The following is a 17,547-nucleotide window of genomic DNA, read 5'->3' as shown; positions in this document are numbered from 1 at the left end:
CCGACGATCAATTGAAAATTTTGACCTTTCGTATTGAAGATATGGATTTTTTTCCCCAAAACACCAAAAAAAATTAGGTCTTTTGGGAAAAAATCCATATCTTCAATATGAAAGGTCAAAATTTTCAATTGACCGTCGGCTTTTCCTCCTGCTACATACACTTTAAGAATATATCATTAGATTTATATAATTTACTTCGAGGACTGTTATATATCAAAATTTGAAAAATATCAAATTTTTATAATTTGTCATAAAATTTGTATTATATTGTGATTTTCAAAAATGAAAATTATTTGATATCAGAAAGACATGCTTCGTATTCAGAATGTCCCACAAAAAATACTGTCGAAACGCAATAAACGCTCATTGTAGATCCCTTAAGGTATATTTACACCATGTGTACTATTTTAACTACTAATATTTACACGTTTATGACATACTGCAGTTACTGTCCGTTTTCCTATACACAATACACAGTGCTCTCACCATTGACGCGTGACCTCTACAAACAGTGCCTGTTATAGGTATATGGGCATTGCCTAGTTAACATCACTGTGTGAAAAATAACCGGCCAATATTTTAACTATTCTCCAAACTTCTAGCAAATATATTTCTCTAACATGACATAAAATTACAGCTAGGTTAGATGTTCAGAAGGGATCGCACTTTCGTAGAATATGAGTGAGGGCAAAGCATAGCTAGCTCATAGCTAGCCAACTCCCCGTCTTAATTGAATGGAGATTTGACCGAAAATATTGAGCTATATTGGTAACGGACCGCTCCGTTCTGAAGGATGCCACAAAAAACGGTACAAGCTACATTTAAACTATTCTAAATAGGTTCTAGAAAATATAGTTTTGTAACATGTCCTAAATTTTTAGCTAATTTAGATGTTTGGAGAGGGTCGCACTTTTGTGTTTTAGGAAGGATATGTAAACGACAGATAACACCAAAAATATGAAGAAATTATTTCCAAACCGTGTTAAGTCAACAATCATTATGTTGCTCATTTTGAAGAATGCTGGTTAACAAAAAGCAGGCCATTGTCTCATTTCGTAAACAAAGGTACACATACCATTGTTTCCTTTCGTTTCCTTTATAATCGGTTACCCAACTGAAGCTATAATACCAGCTTTTTTGCGATGTCGCACATGTAAAACAGACACTTGTGCACAACCAGAGAAGATCTGATTTAATCAGTTGAGCTGCTTCAATGAGTGTTATCTTGGTTTAATAGCTTTTAATGGGGTTTAAGTCCTGCAAAGGTCGAGATGAATTCTACTGTAGACATGACTGCATCATGAGTACTATGGTAATAATATTTTTATGGATGAAAGACGGACTGTACTATTCAACAAGGCTTTTCCGACTTATAGTGAAGATATTCTTACAATTGTACGAATATTGAAACGTTCAAAATTTGTTCTTTAAGGCTCAACAGGTCCAATGTCACGTTGCATGTTGTACAGGGGTGAAAAATTTGCTCCGATGTTTGTAAAAATCAAGTTCAAGGGATTCACGAAAGTAACATTTTTTACTATCTACGATAGATGATAAATAAATACAAAGGTCATCGAATCCTATGGAATCCTACATATCTTTTAAATTGTTGCTGTGTTACATGTTATTTAAACATCGCAGATGGTGTAAACTATTATTTTTCTGAAACCTATTGGGCTAGACGAACAATTTGCCTTTGACTTCTGACCCATACACAACTGGTAAATCGACCTATTAGGTCACAAACGTACAAATACTTTGACATATTTAAAAATGTTTACTATTGAAATGAAATAATTATTTTGCGCCCTATACAAATTATATTTAGGTCATTCGGATGTCTTTTTGAGGTCTAATGTCTCAAAATATTGCTTGGCAGACAACAGATCCGAGATCAGCGTACCAAAATTAACAAATACAGAGTAAACTAGAATAGATATAATCAAAATCTAAAATAATGTAGATACTGTCTACCACTTAATTTCAAAATTGCCACAGAATAAATTGAAACTTCTGTATGAGTTACAAGCAACCATACTAAATTGGCGAGTTGGTCAACACGAGAGATATCCCCGCATTTTTAGCGTCTCACAGTGACGTACGACAAGAATTAGAAAAAAATAACTCGGGCGGATTACAATATTAGTTATTTTTGCTTTTAACACTATATAGCACAAACAAATGATCAATAGAAAGTGGCTAATCAAATGACAATTATCTTGACAAGAGTGATATTATTACAAATAACGTACCCGCAAGGATAAAAGACTCAATATTGGGCGTATCAAGTCAACTGTCAACTGTGCACTATTATCTGATTGCGTCAATTTGAGAAACCATAAAGAAGTTTAATAATATGTTTCCCTTACTCTCACACTTCCTTGCACAATAACTAAAAATATATCTTGTATGTTTTGTATGTATCTGTGATAGGTAAGTAAAACCAAATATGGTGAAACTGAACACGTATGGGTCGAGAAAAAGACATCGCACAGGAACATAACTGTGAAGGTCGCGCACGGTAAGTATAAAACTATGTAAAAAAAGAAGAAAACACTTGATCCTCTGTATCTATTCTCCTGTTACTCGACTGTGTTCGTTATTATACGCTACCTTTTACTGCTTAATTTTTGAACACAGCGAAATGTTCTTGTCCATCCATATTGGCGTTAATTTTGCCATGGCACTGGTTGTTTGTGCAATCCTGGAAAGCACTTCAGGTTTTGACACTTCATCTGATATAATCTCAACAGGATATTTGTAGCTGGTTACTGTGCCTAACATTTGTTCACTTATTTCCACTGCTTCAATGGCTCATAGCTTCTTTACATAGCGGTGTTTGCCCAGAAGTTCAGATCATATCTGTGTTCAGATGCAGTCGCAGTGAGAGCTATATTAAAGGTTTCAGTTAAGGAGTCCAAATCCAGTCTGTATCATTCAAGTAGATCAGTGGAGCAAATCTCCCTCCGAAGTTGGCCACGAATTATCTTGCCACGTCTGGATCCATCAGTTTCTCGAGGTCAAAATTAACCCTGAGTTGTTTGGGTTTCTTGGGTTTTTCAGTCTCACTCTGGCGGTTATCGTCAGAAAGCTGGACAGCTGTGGGTTCTTTCAACTTAACACCAGAGCGAAGGCGCTTTTTGACCAAGATGTAATCGCTCTGATTAATATGGTTTCCATCAGAGCTGTGCCACGTCTATCTTCTAGAAGCCTTAGTGTGTCCGAGGGTGTTGGCTAGTGATATTTGGATGTAATTAAATAACACAGATTATTATTATGTTTTTTTCTCCAGAGATTGATCTTGACAGTGAATCAATCGTTCAAACTTTTATCCACAACCAATTTCTTCTTTATGGTCACGTGATAAGCCTAGGTATCCGTGTGATCATCACTTCCGTTTCGCCGTTGAGGGTGTATATATTAGACGATGGTTGGTTGGTTAGGGTTGCAGGCAAACCATATCACCCCGTGAATTATAGTAATTTTGAGACGTTCATAACCAATGCAGAGTCAACTAATTTTTATGAAGTAAGTTTTTGAGTCGACCCAATTCACTCTTGTCCACAGAAAGTGCGATGACTTAATATTTTCGTAACCCAACTTTGGGCTGTCCAATTATGAGGCGATGGGGTTATTTTTTGTGGAAGCAGAAGGGGAAGGGCAAGTAATGATTGGCAAGCCATTTAGTAATTAAATCACAATTATTGCACGCACATGCACCTTACCTGTTGCCGGTTACAAATTGAGTATTAAAACCGGGAAACCGACGATACAGTTATGTCAGGAACACCCTGTACGATTCGTCTCTTTGTCAAATTCATTAATCGCACTTAGGCGTGATTTGTCCAAATCACAATTTCAATATCTACGTCGCGGAGTAAGCCTTCTCATTAATTTTTGGTGGAAGTGATAGATCTCCTGAAACACAATAATAAGCATACAATAACGCAATTTGCTCAAATTCTCATTTCGTCACGCTGCTGAATTCATAACGATATAATGTGACGTGTCATGTCAAAAGGAGACACTTTTGAGCAGGATCGTAAATGGAGATATAGCCAAAAATCTGTCCGGGGTGATTTTTTCAGAATGTGGGTTTGTTGCGAATTTGTGATGTTATTAATGTTAAAAATATTGTATGATAGTTTCAGACTTGAATATAACTGGCATCTTGTATTTTTTTGAAACATTTTTCAAGGTAATTCCTACTCTCAACATTGTCAATAATATCTTTAAAGGCCGATATCTCAATTTCCAATTTTATTATACCATAACTTACGAACTCAATATCTTCGCTTAAGTATGTCCGATTTCATTGGAAAAAACAGTGTTGTGGAGCAAAATATCTCTATATTTATGATATTTAAAAATCTCAAAATTGATAACCTGCCCAAAAGTGTCACATATTATGTGCTTAAGTTTATAATGGGTCTGTTTTTGTTGACAGTTTGAACCCATGCGCAGATTCTTTAATAACACAGGATATTCAAGAATGCAAGCTTTGTTTGCTCATATGGTTTCAGACCTTGGTGAGTATTAGGTTATACTAGTTAAATTTTGATCAGGGACGTGTATTGTAATTGGAATAACGCCGTCTAAGCCCCGAGTAGTACCCTGACTATATAAAATATTTCTGGTTCGCAATTTCCTTTCTTTGAAGGGAATGTCAATGAACTGTAATGCACAACATCGTGTTTGGTCCTATAGCACTCTCGGTTTCTGGTTAGGTACATAATTATATTTACTTTTCTTAGGAATTTAAGATTTTAAAATTGGACGTTTATAATATAAGTTACAGTATAGTATATTGCGTAAATGTTGAATTCAAATTCTTGGGTGAAGGCAAAATACGTAGTGCATTATGGGACAAATTTGACGTAATACACATATTGCATAAGTCCATATCACACCGTGTTTAGCTAGTCAATATAATGGTGTTTTACAGTGATTCACAAGTATGCTAATACCTGTTCTCTATCGACCAACCTAAATCCTTCGTTAACCTGTCTGAAATGGACGGATAAGAGCAACCTGTGGCGGTGCCTCGTATTGTAGAATCCCAAGAAAAGTACAAAATTATCGTGAAATTAATCTCTATTCTCATTCGATATTTTAAAATTGCGTAAAACCTCGTTTATAAGCATAATATACAGTGTTTTGGATGAAAGCTCAATAATTGATACAATACATGCGTAAACATGTCAATACAATAGATTGGTCTTACTATAATACTTGTTTGTATATGCTTGGATCTGTAATTTATTTGCTCAAACTCCACAATGGCGTCTGGATTTATTTAGTTTTCATCAGAAGCGCTCTATATGCTTGTAGACGGAGTTTTACGGTATTGTACATTGGTTTCAGGAGTGGAACAATCTAAAGTTCAATCAATCAGAGAACAAGTGTTCGACGCTGTACAGGATGTTGTGTTTAACAAACGTGATATACTTCAAAGCTTTGCAAGAGGACGGATTGGAAAAGAGTTAGTGTCCCATAGCAAACCTATGGTAGATGTCTCATTTAAGGAAATACACCTGGCCAATTTTTTTGCCTATATTTTTCTGAAAAATAATAGCGCATTGGTGACAAGTAAGATATGTATATTATAGGGGCAAGGACTACAACTACTGCACTGGAAATGTTATTTCAGCACAGACTACAGTAATTGTGGAGTTACAGTCAAAAATGAGGGAAAACCAATATTTGATCAATAAATCAATAACTACTTGCCTTGAGTTGCTGAATTTTCAGTGAGTAGTTGTAGTCCTTGCCCCTATAATATACATATCTTATCACCAATGTGCTATAATTTTTGAGCAAAATGCAAAAATAGGCACACAATTGGCCAGGGGTGTAGTAGCCCCTTAAGACATAAAGTCAAGATATGCTAATTAGGATCAGGGGTTAGAAGTTATGGGTTCGGGTTAGGGTTGGTGTTAGGGTAAGATTTAGCGTTAGATTTAGGGTTAGGGGTTAGAGTTCGTTTCTGTCTTGAGACATTTACCAAACTTAGTGCTCATGCATTGCCTAATATCAATCACCATGGTTGAACAACGAAACTGTTGCTACCAATGAGTGTTTCGGTTTCGCAAATCACTGACTTTCCCTATAATTCAAATCACGTCAGTGTAGTCTGAATTACCTTTATTTACTATAGCTCAACACAGATAATCGCATGCAGTAAACTACGACTGTTCAGATCCACCTAGGTGTTCACTATATTCCCCGGGGGGATCACTCACATAAATGGTCTGTCCGCATGCGTGACCAAAAAAACAAGGAAAAGGGGTGTTTTTTAAGGCAAGGCAAGTTACGCGAGTGACACATTTAGGGTCTAAAAAACACTGATTTTCAAGAATAAGGGTAGTTCTCTGAAGCTGAACAACTTGTTTAGGGTACCTTTTCAAATTTGTGGTAAATTACGAGTCCAAAAAGGGTAAATATTTTCATTTTTACTAGCCAAAAAACTCATTTGGGGGTAAATTTTATATTAAATTACCTTATTAAGGGCCTGGTAGGGTAAAACTCGTTTAGGGGGTATTTAAAGAAAATTTGGTCACGCATGCGTACACTATCATACTTGAGTGGCCCCCCGGGCTATATTCGCTGTAGAAGTGATGATGTAACAGGATTAACTACCATAGTAATAGGTTGAAACGATTGTTATTTGTAAATTCATACAACTAGTCCAATAAAATTCCACTTACATGCAGACGTTTCGTAAACTACCAGTTTTTTTTTTTTGGCAACGGAGTTGCCAGTAAACAGAAGTCTTACTACTGCATCGGAACCAGATCTTACCGGAACGCAGTTGAAAAAGTGGGTAATTATCTTGTCTAAATTTAAGCTTACTGAACCACAGACCAAGGTGCTTGCTAAAGGTCTGAATTACACCGTGTCCCCTACCGATGTGTGTACCGATGAATTTGTGCTCGCTACTGAATTGGCATGTGAAAACCTAGCGCATTCAGAAGCTGTTCAACTTAGATCCAAAGTCGCAAGTACGCTTAGATCTTCTAAACCTCCGAAGTCAAACGTGAGTAATCAAGAAAGAAAGGCTATTAATGTCCTCAAAAAAGAGGATTCAATCGCTATTTTGCCGGCTGAGAAGGGGAAGGCGACGGTAGTGTTGGACAAGCAGGAGTATAATGAAAAGGTAGACTCCATGCTTTGTGATACCAAAACGTATGAGGAGCTAACATCGGACCCTACTCAAAAGTATAAGAGAACATTGTTGGCTATTTTGTCCAGATTTTCAGATGAAGAGAATATTACTAAGTCTAAATACAAACAACTGTATCCAACCGCGGAAAATGTCCCTCGACTCTATTGCACGCCTAAAATTCACAAGCCCAATGCACCGCTTCGACCAATCGTCGATTACACCTCTACGATAGGCTATGAATCGTCCAAATGGCTGGCTGATATTCTGGCCCCCATGGTAGGAAATTCTTTTCATCATGTGTTGAACTCGAAAGCGTTAGCGGAGGAATTAGTGGAGGTGGTTATAGAAGAAGGAGATATATTAAACTCCCATGATGTGGTGTCTTTGTTCACCTGTACACCCATTAGTAGAGTGTTGGACATAGTAAAGGAAAGGCTTCAGAAGGAGAGTTGGTTGAAGGAATACAACAAATCATCTGGTTTCAACTTAGCAACAGAAGATGTAGTGGAGTTGTTGGAATTTATCTTATCAACCACTTATTTCACATTTCGCGGAAAGATCTATAGACAGCGATTTGGAGCAGCCATGGGCAGTCCTGTGTCACCGTTGGCAGCGAATAGTTGTATGGAACATCCAGAAAGTACTGCTATCGCGACTGCCTCACTGGAATGCAAACCAAAGCTGTGGAAAAGATACGTGGACGACATCTTAGAAATTGTTGCCAAGACGAAGTCAACAATCTTACCGACCATTTGAATCAAACAGATGACACCGATTCCATCAAATTTACTTTTGAAAAGGAAGAAGACGGCAAGATACCATTTCTTGACACTTTGATTGTTCGGCGAGAGGATGGGTCAGTGAAATTATTGGTTTATCGTAAGGCAACTCACACTGACCAATACTTGAACTTCAAATCGCATCACCATCTCCACCGGAAACTTGGTGTTGTCCGCACGCTTTTAGACAGAAAGAACAAACTTGTCACAGAAGATCAAGACAAAGTAGAAGAGGAGAAACACATCAAAGATGCCCTCCAAAAATGTGGCTATCCAGCATGGAGTGTTGAGAAAGTTAAGAATCAGATGGCCAAGCCTACGCCGGTGAAAAAAAAAGGACCAAGAAAAGTGATGCCACAAAGTCAAAAGGGTTGGTTGTCATCCCTTACGTGGAGGGCGTGTCTCCAGGGTGTTTAAATCGTATAATATCGCCACAGCCATGAAACCACATTGTACTTTGCGTAACCTTTTGGTCCATCCCAAGGACAAACGGGAGTCACATATTACTCAACTGACGTCATCTATTCAATCCCATGCAGAAATTGTGATTTGTCTTATATCGGGGAGACGGGTAGGAAGTTCGGAAAGCGATTGGATGAACACAAAACGGGGCAGAGAAAATTGGTGATAACATAAAAACTAGAACTAACAAAAAAGGCGCCCCAATCAGTCGTCCATAAATCTGCCATTACAGATCATGTGGTAGAAAATAATCATGTCATTGACTGGAAAGATGCTAGGATCGTGGGCAAAGAGAGTAACAGGTATAAGAGGTGGATCAAGGAGGCAATTACCATTAGGAAGCAGGGCAACACCATGAACAGAGACGAGGGGCAATACAACTTAAGTCACGTATTTGACGATCTGATTTCCAATGGAAAATCAACTGGCAACTCCGTTGCAAAGCAGCAGAAAACATCAGCTGTACACAGATCGTCATTGCAACAATAGCATCGAAAAAGTAAACTGGTAGTTTACGAAACGTCTGCATGTAAGTGGAACTTTATTGGACTAGTTGTATGAATTTACAAATAACAATCTACTATGAACAGTCCTGATGAATATCTTCAAGAATTTACAGGTTGAAACGATTTTTGAATATATCGCCCAACATTACATTAATCAGCTGTATATGTCTGCAATCATAGATTGAATACAATACCGCTCTTTTCAAAATTATTAATCTTACATGTGCGAGTGATCAACATGATATGAATATTCTACAAAATTACGATCAATGTCTTTATCCCTGTTCTTTGACATAATGGTAGCCCGTGAACGCACTAGTGCAGTGCAATACATTCGAAAAATGTTTGACCTATTCCTATGGCAGTTAATCATGTTACATCATCACTTCTACGGCGAATAAGTACCAAATGACATGCACCTGGGACAAAGGGGCAAACAAAATGATAAAATTATTTACATTATTCTTTTCTTTTTTTCAACCGATATAGTTCAAGCTTTTTCGAAGTGATGAGGTGGGACTTCATTATAGATGAGAACATGAAAGTCTACTTGATTGAGGTACGGTACAAACGTTAAGTTATCGGTCAAATTAGGGTACGTGTTTCTCAGCTGGAATTAAATGCCTGCATTTTTTAAATGGTGTATTTTGGCAACAGCAATATCAGTATAATCTATTGTATGGATTTGTTTCACATCGGCTCAGCAAAGGTCTTCTTTGCATTCACAGCTCGTCTTATACCAGTGCCAATTAATGTCATATTACTTGGATATATATAATAAAGACAATAAATAAATCCAAGTAAGGTAAATCATCCACAGTAAAGTGCTCAACCAAGGAGGGAGCACAATAATAAAGAAAATAGAAATACCGTTCATTGATGCAAATATTTACTAAAACGGGATTCGTACCAACAACCTTGTGATCAGAAGTAGACACCCATTTACATAGTCCGCTTCAACTACTGTACGATTATTATCATGACTAAACTAGCATCAACTTATTGCACCTCGGTTTATTTTGATCTTTTAGGCAAATATGTCACCAAACGTTATGAGTTCACATAAGTTGCTTCTAGCTAAGAGTTATAATATCTTGATGAACACTATTACTACAATGGGTTACCGACACGGTAGCTTGAATACCAATGGGTTTGTATTATATAGTATTATAATTGTATATCCACGTTCATATACATTTTGTCTGTCTCTAACCATACTTACGCTAACTATAACACCGTGATGTCGAATATTATGATAATCCCAATATACAGTACACGATCAGCAAAATGAATAAGGTATTCATAAATCTTGACCTTACAGCCAAAGTAAGGGAAAATTGTAGAACCCAAAAAGGTATACCATTTTGTTGAAGGAGCAAAGGTCAACTAACCATAACCACGCTTATGGATATCGTTTTGAAGTCAAATGATATACCATTTTAAAGCTTATGATAAACACGAAATAAAACAAAATTGACAGGGCGAAATTTACGGCTCATACTTGGTGTATGATCAATATCGTCCGCATCGTGTGTCCCAGTACCTCACTGTTTTATCATAGATATCGTTCGCAGCATGCTTTGTGTTCCAGTGTCTAAACTTTTTTTATACACTCTTATAAAAAAAAAGCTAGATTTAATCAGAGCAAACCTTCGAAAAAATGTGAACCATGCATTGTGTATAGTGCACTGGCATGCAATCTGCGTGCCACATGCAGTACATTTTTTGCAGGTTGACAATGGTTGATACCTATATTTGCTTGATGTTCCAACATTTTAGTGAAACTCTTGTTATATCATTAACAAAAATCGTGGGATTTTTTCTCGTGCATTTTAGACGTATCAACATCTCAATACACGGCTGTTTGATGTATATAGAATTGGCTTCATTATTAACTAAATGCAAACTATAGATGGCGCTATTTATCCTAAATCATATTTCTTTATTTGCAAGGGTTATGTGATTAATACCGCCATTAAAACAGCTGGAATAGATGAAAAAAGCAACAAGGGAATTTTATAAACATATTTTATCAAACAATAAAAGGAATTATTTGTATTAAAAGCTTGAAAGGATAATTTCCAGTAGATACATTTTATATCCAAAAAAGCTTTAAAAAATACTATAAAAGTGAATAATTTTGTAAAAGAGGGGAAATTAAAGTTGAGAACGACTCAAAAGCATCTGTATACATTAGCACGATATCACTTTTAGCTATTTAAGCCTAAAATTTGGTTATACATGATGTTTTGTTTGAAAAACTAATAAATGATCCCATCAAACAACCGTGAATACGCGTGCATTCTTTCGTACAATTTCACCCCCAACATGTGATACGCCATTTGTTAACCTATTAATCTAGAACTGAGACGGCAACTCAAAATCATGAATGTAAAGAGCCGCTTGTCAGCCCCGGTGAGAGTACATTTCAACATAATTGGGCTATTCAATTTGAAATTCATGTACCCCCACTCCCTGTGGAATACATGCCCTTAATCTTCCACACAGGGATTGTGAAAAGGGTTACCTGAATGGGTGACTGCATTTGAAATCTACACTCCCTATGCGGGAGATTAAAGGTCATGTCTTCCATGTGGTGTATGGATTTCAACTGGAATAGCCCATTTGATACAACCTTTGGTGTAAATTTGAAGATGATTCCATCTATTTTCTTTCTTTTATACAAAGTATACGAGATAAAGACATCAACATTGATCTGAAAGTGTGCTTTACAGACAGTTGTGAATCCTGCATGCTAAAAGTAATTTTACTTAAATATTATATTAACGAAACACAAAGCTGTTATTAACATGAAGCAAATAATGGCCTATTTGTACTGTCGACTTACATTGTCTTTGTCACATGCCTCAATGAGTTATATTTAGACTACTGAAAAAACGGCCCTTTTATGGCAGAAATTTGTAACTTTATTTTATCATTCTGAGAAAAATGTATTTATAATTTTACCTTATAGTCTTCCTTAAAGCTCGAACCATTGTGATAAAATTAAAAGTGTGCATCATGTTGATATTGCATTTTCATTAAAACAAATAATAGCATTTATAAAAACCCAGCTGATTTTAATCAGTTAATTCGATTACCATTGCTCACGTATTGCGTTGCCAACACTGTAACTAGCTGTTTCAAAAGCATTTTTATGGCAAAAGTCATTTACTGTCGTATTGTTTGTGAAATACAGTCTTTTGCCATAACAATTGTGCTAAGCCGTTGTAGCACCATCTTACTCTAATACCGTAAGCGTTCGCCTAATGGCGCTATGGGCTCCCTTGACATAAGTGTAATTTTAGACACAAACTAAAAGTGCCCTCCCATAAAAAATCCGACCAGCATATACCCTTATTTCTTGTGGGGATTTTGAGAGTTTCGAGGGAGCTCTCTATAAAATTTACATTAAGGCAAGGGAGCCCAGGTGAGCCATTAGGCGAACTTTTACGGTATACGTTCTCCTACCATATCAAAGTAGTAAAAAAACTTGTAAATGACTAAGCTATCTTCAAAACGCTACGATTTACATATTAATTTTAAGACTTTCAAAATTGAAACTATCGCCCTCAATTTAGGAATTAATTTTTCTCAATTTACTGTATTATATACACCCAAACAACGTATCAAAGGCGACAATTAAGCACTTTACATAAGCTTAGGAACCGGGGGCTTGCGGGGGCTCAGCCCCCTCAATGATGTTGGTGCGGGGACTGGAATACATTTTCAACCCCCAAAAATCCCAGGTGAAGTTAAAAAATTATGACAAGATAGAAGGAAAATAGGTGTTTTTGACCTATATTTTGCCAAATGTTCTGACTCGGAGGGGGAACCCGCCCCTCGGGCACCCTCAGATTGGCCAACCAAAATATGTTTTCAATTTTCAGCCCCCCCCCCCCCTCCCCATGTTGAAAATGCTTTATCTGCCGGACATTATTTGGGATTCTATTACCCCCACGACCCATTATTCAAAATCGCGCACTGTGATTTGTTGAAACGCGTCACGTGACAGACCATTAATTAGCGATAAAGTGTCAAGGGCAACGGACTTTATGTTCTTCTATCATCACAGCGCACAGCAGAGCGCACAGGACACCTGCTTATGTAGGGGAGAATGGAATGTCAGGGGTGTGTTATTGTATGTGCATACCTGCTTATAGGGGAGAATGGAATGTTAGGTTGTGTTATTGGAATGTGCATACGCTTTGGCTACGCGTGTGCGCTCCACCTTGAGATAAACAACTTGAAATATTTGGGCAAAAATTTGATATTTTCTCTTTAAATCGCACTATTTTCGGCTGCGCCTCACCCATTATTTACGTTTTTACTGCCTCGGACACATTATTTTCGTGTACAGGATCATGCATTACCCTTTATTTCTTAATTAAAGGATAGGGCACCACCCTCTCGCTCATTAACAACTGTTCGAATAAGAGTCGAAATTGATGATTTAAACTAATTGACGAAATACTGTTTAGGTGTTTGTAATTGTGTATGCTTTTTTTCACTGATAGGAATGCCACTTATGTACAAAATGTTTACCAGATCGGATGCAACAAATGTTACAAACATCATACATGGAGCATATACACAGACTTGGTATGCGGAGAGTACACCCTAAACCTATGGTAGGCGATACACTTGTTTCATTCTACACTCGCTAAGTCGTTAGCGGGAGAGTACACCCTAAACATATGGTAGGCGACAAACTTGTTTCATACTACACTCGCTAAGTCGTTAGCCGGAAAGTACACCCTAAACCTATGGTAGGCGACAAACTTGTTTCATACTACACTCGCTAAGTCGTTAGCGGGAGAGTACATCCTAAACCTATGGTAGGCGACAAACTTGTTTCATACTACACTCGCTAAGTCGTTAGCGGGAGATTACACCCTAAACCTATGGTAGGCGACAAACTTGTTTCATACTACACTCGCTAAGTCGTTAGCGGGAGAGTACACCCTAAACCTATGGTAGGCGACAAACTTGTTTCATACTACACTCGCTAAGTCGTTAGCGGGAGAGTACACTCTAAACCTATGGTAGGCGACAAACTTGTTTCATACTACACTCGCTAAGTCGTTAGCGGGAGAGTACACCCTAAACCTATGGTAGGCGACAAACTTGTTTCATACTACACTCGCTAAGTCGTTAGCAGGAGAGTACACCCTAAACCTATGGTAGGCGACAAACTTGTTTCATACTACACTCGCTAAGTCGTTAGCGGGAGATTACACCCTAAACCTATGGTAGGCGACAAACTTGTTTCATACTACACTCGCTAAGTCGTTAGCCGGAGAGTACACCCTAAACCTATGGTAGGCGATACACTTGTTTCATTTTACACTCACTAAGTCGTTAGCCGGAGAGTACACACTAAACCTATACAGGGCGTCCCAGACAAAATCAGACAAAAATGAAACACACGGTTAATGACATGAAAAATAATAACATAAGGCTTCGGAACGAGTTCACTAGTGTAATAAAATATCATTTCATCACAACATTATGCCTTACAATATGGTCAATATGACTTTGTTTTAAATAAAATCATGGCAAAAGGGATAATGTTGTAATTGCCGGCGACATTTTCTAAAATAGGAGAAAAGGAGGCACAATCAGGATTTATTTTTGGACACCCTGTAATAATGTTGCATACATTACAAGTATTATATTTGTTTTTGTTTTTGTTCCAGAGTCAGGAAGCAGCTCACAGGCACCTGCATGTACAAAACTTTGGAAATCTATCACGAGAGCATATCAACGAAGCGTGGTTAACAACGAAGTGTGTGGAAGATGAATATTGGTGCACGTAGCGACTACTACTTGGTCGGCGACAACAAATCCTGCAAAAAATGCTTTGAAGTACACTAAGTGGAAAAAGAACAAAGATAAACAAACAAAGGGGAACTTTTCACGTTGAAAATCTTTATATGTTGGAGACAATTAGTCTTAAAATATAATATATCTATAAAGTAGAAATGGAAAAAAATAATGATATGTTTTCAAACTTACTTTTAAATATTATATTTTGTTATTTTTTCCAGTAGTAGCAAATGCAACATGCCAATGTAATGACATTATTATAGCATTGAATCCCTGACATTGAACTAAACACATGTCAATCAATAGATTAATGCTTCGGTAAACATGTATCTTGCAAATATTATATAAGTATCATCATTATCTCACTGTTGCATTTCTCATGGATGCCGTGACTGCCGGTAAGTAACAATAACACAAAAACATAGCTGATCTTTAGAATATGCCTGTATTGGTATATTGAATGATTAAAGTTTAGAACTATTATTCCAAACACAATTCTAAAGTCAGAGGATTTTCCGTCTTCCATCAGTACGAGTGAGATTGTGTTGAGCTTAGACTTGACCACAGTCTCGTAGATTCCTGGATGTTTTAACACGCCACTGCCGTTGTAGAGCCTGAGATCAGGGCCGTTCCGACCATTAGGCCTGTTAAGGCGGTCGCCTAGGGCGGCAAACGCAGAGGGCGCAAAACAAGGCGAAAAAAAAAGAAAAAGAAGAAAGAAGAGGGAAGAAAAAATGAGCCCGGATAAAAAGAAAATATTGGAGGAAAATAAGGGGCGAAAAGAGAAACAGAAAACAGGGCGGAAAGGGAAAAGGGGGACCTGAGAAAGGGAAGAGAACCGGGTCATTTTTCTGATCCTTGACGTATCTGTTGCCAGTGGTAAACATAGCTTTTCTAAGCTAAAGCTGATTAAGACTTATTTGCGTTCAACGATGACCCAAGAAAGATTTTAAACCAATTATTCATACAATAACAGTTGTTACGAATCGTACTTGACTCAAAGCCAAAATCACCTTTTACCCGAACTCACACGAATGCACAACAAACATACACTGTTTGGTTAAGCTAACAAAATCTAAGTCTTTAATTGAAAGCACGTTATGATTGGTATACTATATGACAACAAATGCACATACACAATAATCAAATATAATCACTCTTTATCTATTTAGTACTTCAGCATTCTTCTTCTTGGTGATCATAAAGTTCTTGCAATGTTCTGGACGACTGATGTAATATATCCTTATTCACTTGTCCTGCGAAAATCAGCCCAGTCCAGTCCAGTGTACACTTGAGTTTATAAATATCCTTGCGTATGAAATCCTCACACAAAAATGGCGTTGCTTTCTCCTTGCGCTGCTTTCTCCAAACTTACCTCCTTGCGCTGCTTACTCCAAATTTAACTCCTTGCGCTGCTATCTCCAAACTTAACTCCTTGCGCTGCTTTCTCCCAGAGAATGGTGCTATTTCCACCTTTCACACAATATCTTCAGGAAGCAGGACTGCGATTGTAGTTGTCCCCACTTATTTTGACAGCTGTGTTGTATCAAAAACCATAGATCATCATACTTGGATAATCTATGCATGCACCAGACTTCATCGAGTCGACAGAAGAATTTATATTCCTTTCTTGGATGAAGTACGTTCTTTGACGTATTCTAGATATTCTCCGACAACACTGGCGGGTAGTAGTTCATTGACTACTTAAATTCATTCTGGTTCGCAATTTCCTTTCTTTGAATAAATTGGACTGTAAGCATATTAGCTAGCTAGCCCAGATCAACACTATCAACTGTGACAATAATAAAGGCTATTGCAGCCTGTCAGATCTGTATCCAGATAATAATAATTGTAACCTTTTCCATAAAGTCCGACACAATTCGCAGTGAGACTATATGTTTTACTTTGGTCCTTTTTCGTAGCTCCGAAATAATAACCATAATTTCAGCATGTCGTTGAGGACAAAACAATTGCCGTGTGGGCAAACAACGGTATCCGCACTTGACGAGATCCATCTACATAATCTTCATCGCTCAAAGGCTGAACTTGTAGCACTGTAGGAATCCTCCATGGCCACACTGTGAAATACTCTCTGAGTATCCAGAATAACTGGTTAACATTAAATTCTCTCTTTTTGAGAGCTAAAGCTACATCCATTCACATTACAATCATATCGATACAGGTCTGCCTAGAATTAAATCGAACAATGTGTTTTATCACCCATCTGGGATTTTCCAAATGTTCTATTAATAGACATTACCATCATTGTTCACTATTACAACATACTGATATCAGGGGATTTTCCCCTTGACATAAATATTAATGATGTGGTTTTCCCCGTGATGTCATAATAAACAAACTATTGCATGAGTATAAAGGTAACTTCCCCTATTTCATGAAATACAATTATACAGGGTACATCACACAGTGAAAAAATAAAGTCGCTTCAATTGTCCTGTCAATTGGCGCAGCTTTATGTTTCTATGTAAATAAATACCGGGTAATTTATACAATAAACTTGTGGTCTAAATTTGTCTACGAATGGCTTCAATTGGGCCGACATTTCGCAAATTTTCGGCTTTTTCAAACTAAAAATAGTCCACCAAATGGCTTCAATTAGGTCTTCATTTTTCAAAAGTTTCTCACTTCTGAGCAGTGGCTTAACTAGGGGGGGGCAACATGCCCTGGACGCCACCATTAGGGGCACCACATTGACCAATTCAGCATCGATTCTGCGCCCCTCCAAGCGATGAAAGTCAAAATGTTCGCGCATTTCAGCACAAAATCAATTGAAAGAACATTTTAA

At 37.4% G+C, this 17,547-nt stretch overlaps 1 protein-coding gene across 3 annotated transcripts in view; it reads left to right on the top strand.

Annotated features, from left to right (window-relative positions):
- The window catches only part of LOC140168481 (probable tubulin polyglutamylase ttll-15), a 64,856-nt gene extending 48,936 nt beyond the window's left edge, over positions 1–15,920 (top strand). Inside the window, exons 5-13 of one of the 3 annotated variants that reach the window (XM_072191883.1) lie at positions 2,434–2,521; positions 3,293–3,528; positions 4,448–4,529; positions 5,365–5,482; positions 9,402–9,471; positions 9,944–10,062; positions 11,601–11,673; positions 13,430–13,543; positions 14,612–15,920. In XM_072191883.1, coding sequence (XP_072047984.1) covers positions 2,434–2,521; positions 3,293–3,528; positions 4,448–4,529; positions 5,365–5,482; positions 9,402–9,471; positions 9,944–10,062; positions 11,601–11,673; positions 13,430–13,543; positions 14,612–14,731 — 1,020 coding nt within the window. In that variant the 3' untranslated portion in view covers positions 14,732–15,920. The remainder of the gene's footprint in view (positions 1–2,433; positions 2,522–3,292; positions 3,529–4,447; positions 4,530–5,364; positions 5,483–9,401; positions 9,472–9,943; positions 10,063–11,600; positions 11,674–13,429; positions 13,544–14,611) is intronic. The other 2 variants (XM_072191881.1, XM_072191880.1) reach the window with 2 other exon arrangements.
- Positions 15,921–17,547: the final 1,627 nt, after the last annotated feature.

Source organism: Amphiura filiformis, chromosome 13 (genome assembly GCF_039555335.1).
Source record: "Amphiura filiformis chromosome 13, Afil_fr2py, whole genome shotgun sequence".
NCBI lineage: Eukaryota > Metazoa > Echinodermata > Ophiuroidea > Amphilepidida > Amphiuridae > Amphiura > Amphiura filiformis.
The sequence above is the reverse complement of the archived record's forward strand: the minus strand, read 5'-3'. Positions and strand labels throughout refer to the sequence as shown.